The 7,533-nt window shown below is 33.2% G+C and overlaps 1 protein-coding gene across 1 annotated transcript in view; it reads right to left on the bottom strand.

The window, feature by feature from the left end:
* Positions 1 to 3,805, bottom strand: part of LOC103460909 (protein NLRC3-like) — a 32,839-nt gene extending 29,034 nt beyond the window's left edge. Inside the window, exons 1-3 of the mRNA XM_017303533.1 lie at positions 3,742 to 3,805; positions 3,185 to 3,280; positions 1,652 to 1,747 (exon numbers count right to left, since the gene is read on the bottom strand). Coding sequence (XP_017159022.1) covers positions 1,652 to 1,747; positions 3,185 to 3,216 — 128 coding nt within the window. The 5' untranslated portion in view covers positions 3,217 to 3,280; positions 3,742 to 3,805. The remainder of the gene's footprint in view (positions 1 to 1,651; positions 1,748 to 3,184; positions 3,281 to 3,741) is intronic.
* Between the last annotated feature and the right edge of the window lie 3,728 nt (positions 3,806 to 7,533).

Raw genomic sequence — 7,533 nt, 5'->3', positions numbered from 1 at the left:
AAAAAAAAGTGCCAGGAAATAATCGAAAAAAAACAGCCAACCCCGCAGGAGCACACCAAAACACGACTTACTCCACCGCCATTCAGCCGGAAGTCGAAGTAATTTTTTTAACACTAACTGACCTAAAATCGGAAAAAGTTAGTCTTATTTTCTGTCCTACATATATAGAAATGGTTTCAGTTGGAATAGTGAAAGAGTATTTGTCAAGCTGTGATATCAGCAAGAGGATTTAGGTTAGAAAGGGGGAAAAATAAAATTCTTCCCCTTTTCCTGTTAGACGACTAACAGGGAGAACCCCTCACTTAGACAAATCAGCGTGGCCGGCTCTAAGCCAAAACTCACATTCAACTTCATCACCTGTCACACAAAAGAAATAAACAAGCAGTTGGAACCAAAACAATCCCACCGACCCCACTTCCAAGGACAAAGTGACAAAGCAACCAGCTCAAGCTGTAACATTTCATGGGAATCCAACTGAAAAACAGATTCATCGCACTTCAACAGAACCCCGGAGGGAAGCCTTGCCTTCAAACGTCAACAAACTTGATGTGTTGATCTTGAGGCAAGATCAACACATCAAGTTTCACTGATAGCACATGGAGACCATTGCAAACCAAACACATTTCCTCTCTTTATAGTATATTGAGCTTGATGTTTGTTCATATTCTGAGGATGTCCACTGAGCCGAGACAATTCCATGAATTTATCACAACTCTATGAGGTCAGCCAACATCTTCCAGAGGACCCAGCTGTGTGCTCTGGATTCTGACTTCAAATAATAATTAGGACTTAATTATTACATCCTTCTCAGGTGATTATAACATGGTGCAGATTTATGTGTTGGAGAAATCCTCTTACTGCTCTGCAGATGATCGGCCAGCTCCTCCTGCTTCATCTTCCTCAGGAAGTCCAGGGTGATCTTCACTAATGCATCTTTGCTGTTTCTCCTTTGCTCTTCATTCTCCTTCTCATCAACCTCCTGACTCTCTACTTTTTTTGGGTCATCTAGACTCAGAGCTGTATGCATCTTTTTCAGCTCATTCTTCACAAAGTTGACAATGTTTTCCTCCAGCAGCTGCAAAAGAATAAAAAAATAAAGGATAAATTAGACTGAAGACCACAACCAGGTCCATGTTGGCAGACTGAACACCCTGTTGATCTTTAAAGACTGAACAGAACTGATGTACAGACCATAAATATGGAGTCCAGCTGTGTTTGGAGCTGCTGGACAGATAGACCAGTGGGAACCTCTGATCTCTGCTGGTCCGCTCTGTGGAGGAACCAGGAATAACTATCATAAATGACCAGAAACTCTGGGTGAAATAAAGTAAACATATTTTATTTTTCTTTATTGTTTTATAAAATATATTAAAACGTACAAACTAATATTTGAATGATGAAATTTCTTCTATCCAGTATCAGGAATAACATAAAGTTGAAGACGTTTTACAAAACATTTGCATATTAAATTTTATATACTCTAAAATAAAAGGTTTTTACATGAAATTAATATGTATTATTTGATGCCATCTTTGTTTCATATACCACATCACTGACATACTACTATAATCTCAATATATTATATTCCGAGCAGATGAGAGAATAGTAACATTACAGAATGAAACAGGTTGAGGAGACAGGTGTAGCTAACCTTTCTGCTGATGACTTAAGATCAATACCAATGTCCTTTGAAGCATCACTTTTAAAAGACACACAGCTGGGTTCTGGTCTTGGTTCTGGTGTTTTCCTATGAACAGTTAGTTGATGTGTGAGCTGAGCTCTGACATGGAGAAGAGTCCAGAGTCTTCATAAATAAACATGTGCAGTTTTCATACCGAAAATTTGCACATTTACATGAAAATGTAACAAAATTGAAGGGAATTTGCTGCATCTAGTGAGGTTTTCCATTGTTTTCTAACATGTTACATTATTTTATGAGGCTAAATGTGGTTCAGTTTCATTATTTATGTTTAAGCAATGAAAGATTCAAATCATAAAATCATTATGGTTAAATAACACAATGGAATTTTGTTGCTTCATGGTTTATTGTTGCCACATTTTCAAAGCAGAAACACCTTTACACATTTGAATTTGCTGAGTTGTGCCAATCCAGTTACTTTACTGAATATTTTAAAATCAATTACTTATTTTAATAATTGCAGTTACTTAAAAAACAACGCACAACCTGAATATGCTACAAACATAAAATTTAGCTTAATTCTTTCTGCATGTTACATAGAAATTTAATCAAGTGAAACTGTCTCTTTAAAAGTTTTGTTTCACTCTTTTACCTTCACTAACATTAAGTCACCAGAAATCTAATGAAAAGCACAAGTGTCTGATCATCATGATGAGGTTGTGTTGATTTAGGACCCAAATGCAGCAAGGCGGAGACACTGAATAGATTTGATGTTTTAATAAAAAAGAAGAGCAAAAATAACAGGGAAAATAGGGAGCCAGAGGAGAACATAAAGGCCCAACAAGGATCTTTGTAGGATTAACAACCCAACTTTCCTCTCATTAGAGAAACATTTTTTTTTTAATCTTATCCAAAACACATTAAAACATACAACTGGATAGAATAATTTTTCTTTCCAGTATCAGGAACTGCATGAAGCTGAAGATGTTTTACAAACCATCACAATATTACATTTTATATATCCTGACATAAATGTTTTTTGCTGACTTTGGAAATGAATATTTATCATTTAACTCCATCTTTGTTTCATTCAGATCTGGAAAAAATGAAGACACTGCTGTACTGAGCCCCATTGAAAACCTCATGGTTATCCCATCAAGTATTGATTTCTGAACTCTTCCTGTGTTCAAACATCAGTATTATTGTTTCTAAATGAAAATGAACTTGTTTTCTTTGTATGAAAACTCTACTTGTTTTTGACCATTTCTCATTTTCTGCAAATAAATACTACATTTTCATTTGGAATTTCGGAGACATGTTGTCAGTAGTTTATACAATAAAATAATGTTAATTTTACTCAAACATATACCTATAAAAAGTTAAATCAGAGAAACTGATCATTTTTAGTGGTCTGTTATTCTTTTTTCCAGAGCTGTACGTCACATTACTGACATACCACTATAATTTTAATCTATATATTCCAATCAAATCAGAGAATATTGAGATTACAGAATGAAACAGATTGGGGGGACAGGTAAAGCTCACCTTTCAGCTGATGACTTAAGATCAATACCCATGTCCTTTGAAGCACTGCTCTTTAGAGATACACAGCTGGATTCTGGTTCTGGTTCTGGCTGTTTCCTACGAATAAAGTTAGTTAGTTGATGTGTGAGCTGAGCTCTGACATGAAGAAGAGTCCAGGGGTTTCATATATAAACGTGCAGCTTTTATACCAAGAGTTTGCACATTTAAAGAAAAAAGAGGACAAAAATAGAAGAAATTTACTGCATCTAACTGAGGTTTTCCCATCATTTTCTAAAGTTCGTTACATTATTTTATGAGAGTAAATGTGGTTCAGTTTCATCATTTAAATTAGAGATTAAAATCATGTAAACATTGGGGATTAAGTAACACTGAAATAAGTCAGATTCCAGTGTATTTAGTTTTCATTCTCTGTTGCTAAGTAATAAAAAACTGTGTATAAAAAACTGTGCATTACAGCACACTTTCATTTTTGTACTAGCCAAGTTATGTGTGTAGTGCAGATTTTATGTGCAAGTTCAGCGTTTCTACATGAGGACAGTTAGAGACGATGATGTCACCTCTGAACTTTGCTCTGCACTCCATTCTGACGAGTTTTAGAAGGAGGAACTTTGTCCTTTTTGTCTTCTCTGTCCTCACCCTGGTCCATGCTGCTCTGATCAGCTCACTTCTACCTTCAACTGAGCAGAAAACACAGATTTTGTCAAAGAGGACAAGAAGAAGCCTGTTTCCACTATGCTACTGAACCCAAAACAAAAAACACATTCAGATTACAAAACCGGACCTACATTCAATTTGCTCTTCCTGCTGAAATAACTTTCTGTTTTGAAAACAATCCTCATAAAACAGAAGCATAATTTTTATTATTCTGGTTTCTGTTAAGTTAATGCACCATTTCATGCTACTCATCTAACAGCTATCTGGGTAACACTTATTTGAAGGGGTGTGCATAAGCCTGACATGACACTGTCATAAAGGAGTCTTTATGAATGTTTATGGCAGTTGTCATAATGTGTCATTCTGTAAATAATGACACTTTTAATGCAAAGTTGCTCTAAAAGTTGTATTGAAAGTCCATTAAAATGCCAACTTTGCATTAAAAGTGTCATTATTTACCAAATGACATTTCATGATAACAATCATAAACATTCATAAAGACTCCTTTATGTTCATGACAGGAGTTATGTCAGTCTTATTCACACCCTTTCAAATAAAGTGTTAGCGCTATCGGTTTGGTAATTCTTTAATGTAGCTTATTGCAGTGAAATATGGAAGTAAATAAGGTGACAACTGAATGTTCAATTTAAGACAGAAAAAATACATGTCTATTTTTTAACAAAATCAAAAAGCTTTACAGTAATCTGTTTATCAAGCTTGGATTAATGCTGGAACTAATTTATTAATCCCTTTCATGTATATCTCACTGAAAAAATATAAATAGAACATAAATGAATATTGTATTTTAACGAAATTATTAAGTAAAACAGTATACCTGTTTGTTGATTTTTTTTTCAACATAACAGTAACAAGAACTTCGTCCTAATGTCTTTAGGATTTTGTAATAAATGTATCCCGAAAAAAATAAAAGAAACACTGACACTGAGCTTTTTTGTTATTTCTAAACCTTTAAAAACGCCTTTAAATCTGTCTTGAAATGATCAGATCCCAACAGAACAACGAATGTGTAACCGGGTTTCTCATGAGAATACCATTTCAACAGCATTACATTAAAGTTTCCTGATTAAGTGAAGCTAATAACGATTCAGAATTCAAATAAAGCTGCATAAATATAGAATTTACTTTAATGCAGCATGAGCTCGATACACCCACATACAAAGAGTACGGGAGCAATAACATTGTGCGGGCCCTGCTGCAGGTTTCTCTCTAATACCGCAAGCAGAGCCGTGACGTTTAGCTGGTTCTGTCTACTGTTTCTGCTGAAAACAACCTTCCTACAGCTGATTCTACCGAGTCAAAGAGAAAAAAACGATGCCTTACATGAACTTTCAGAAGATCTTTATAGAGCTTTCTTTCTGCGTCACATTTCAGTGAAAGTGAAACTAGTTTGTTTTTGTTTTTTCAGAGGAAGAGGGCGTTTACTGATCAGTATCTGTAGTAACTGCAGCTTTAAACAAATTACATCTAATCAGAAGAGGATAGAGTGGTACTGCTTCAACATACTTTGACCCAAGTAAAAGTAAAAGTAGTTCTCCAAAAAAAATGACTCAAAAGCAAAAATGTAAGAAAGTCTACTCAAGTACTGAGTAACTGATCAGAACATCAATCATTTAATATTTAAAAACTACGTCATCAAACTAAAATATAAAGCTACGTGAAAATGTCGGATTTTTTAACACCATAATGAAAGTGATGTAAATAATATAAACTCAAAATCAAGAGAAAGAAAAAAATCTGTTTATTTCAATATGAAACGTATGAAACTTTAATTAAACCTGCAGGTGTCTCTGGTGAATTTTTGTTCTTCACATGGGTAGAGAATCCAGAAATGTTACTCAAGTAAGAGTAGGAAGACTTTATAAGAACATTACTCAAGTAAAAATAAAAGAAACTGCATAGTAAAAATACTCACAAAATTACAGTTATTTCCAAAAAGATACTTAAGTAAATGTAACTGAGTACTTTCCAACTCTGCGTCTAATAAATAATTGTACTGCTGTTCACAAAGTTTAAGGCATTCAATTACGCAATAAATAGTTATTAATAACATTTATTTAAATTGTTTTTGTTGTAAAAGAAGCAGAACCAACATTATTTTTATTTTTAACATTTCTTTCAAGTCATTGATCAGAACTGTGGTAAGTGTTCACAACTTTAAACATGAAGAAAAGTGAAAGTTAATGTAAATTAATCTAGTTTATGATGGAAGATTGACTGGATAAGTTCAAACTAATAATTTAAGTTGGAAATAAAAATGTAAGTAGATGCTAGAAACATCTAATTTGTTGCAGAAAGGTGTTTATAGAGATCCTTTTCAGATAAATATATAAAATAAATCTCTATTATGAAAACAATTTATTTGCTGTTTTTCTGAACCATAATTCCATTAACACCAGTGAAACCAGTATTGTGTTTATTCTGAGACAGAGGATTGGTTTGCCACTGGTCACGCGATTTCGGGAAAACTGTCTGATAAGATCATAAAAAAGAAAAAGAAAAACCGCAAACTGACCGGTTTTAGATAAACTGAACTCCTGCAGTTTGAGTTATTATTATTATTATTATTATTATTATTATTATTATTATTATTATTATTATTATTATTATTATTATTATTATTATTATTATTATTATTATTATTATTATTATTATTATTATCATTATTACACCAGATGGAGACAAATTAGATCCAGTGAGGAGGCGTTCACGGTTCCTTTAAAAGGTCATGACTTCATAAGGACTAGTTTCATCTGAATCCTCATTTTCAGTCTGAGTTTTATGCCTCAGACTGGCCCACTTTAACAACCTGTTATTATTAAAATCATGTAATTATAATTTTACATGTTAAGATTAAAATAACGTGGTTCTTTAAAATCCTATATTTCAGTGTATTTTTCTAAAATATTTCCAATTCATTGAGGGTAAGAGTTACTTTATTTCAACATGAGTGCAGATTAAAAAATTTTCTCTCAAATACATCCTTTTCAACAAATATACATATTTTCAACAATATCTATATTTTATTTAAATGAGTTTTCAGAGATGTACAAGCCCTGAAAATGTTTTTACTCCTGGATCTGAAGCACACTCAGCGTTTTGGTTCCCTGAGCACAAGAGCTTTGTGTTAAACTCCTTAGTCTACAGAACTGTTTTACATCAAGTTAAATATTATTTTAGATGAACGTCACTGTTGTTCAAAGTAAATAATTGATGAAGTAGAACAAATGAAACAGGCTAAACACAAGATAATTTCTCATGTCTTCTTTATTTATCATTTTCACTTAATCATAGTTTAGTGTTGCTTCAGCAGTGAATAGTTGCATGTAAAATGATGCTTTTCGACCACAACAGTAAAATAATCCAGTTTTTCTTCATCTCAGTCAAACAGCACTGAGTATGATGAGAGACTGGAGGGAAAGAGAGCAAGCAATGTGTGAGCATCAATTTGTTTCTTTTTTGCCCTGACGCTTCAGGCTTTTCTGTCAAACTTCAAACTGAGGCAAAATGAAACAGAGTTACATGAATTACACCATAAATAAATATTAAAACCTGCAAAATTCAGAATAAACAAAGCTGACAAATACAAATGCTATTTTACACAAATTCAGTAAAACTTATTTTCTAACTGTTCTATGGTTTTCTTAAACCCTTTCTGCACTTTAAAACAATATTTA

The sequence above is a fragment of the Poecilia reticulata genome, unplaced genomic scaffold (assembly GCF_000633615.1).
Source record: "Poecilia reticulata strain Guanapo unplaced genomic scaffold, Guppy_female_1.0+MT scaffold_338, whole genome shotgun sequence".
In the NCBI taxonomy this organism is placed as follows: Eukaryota; Metazoa; Chordata; class Actinopteri; order Cyprinodontiformes; family Poeciliidae; genus Poecilia; species Poecilia reticulata.
This window is presented reverse-complemented; position numbering and strand designations above follow the sequence as displayed.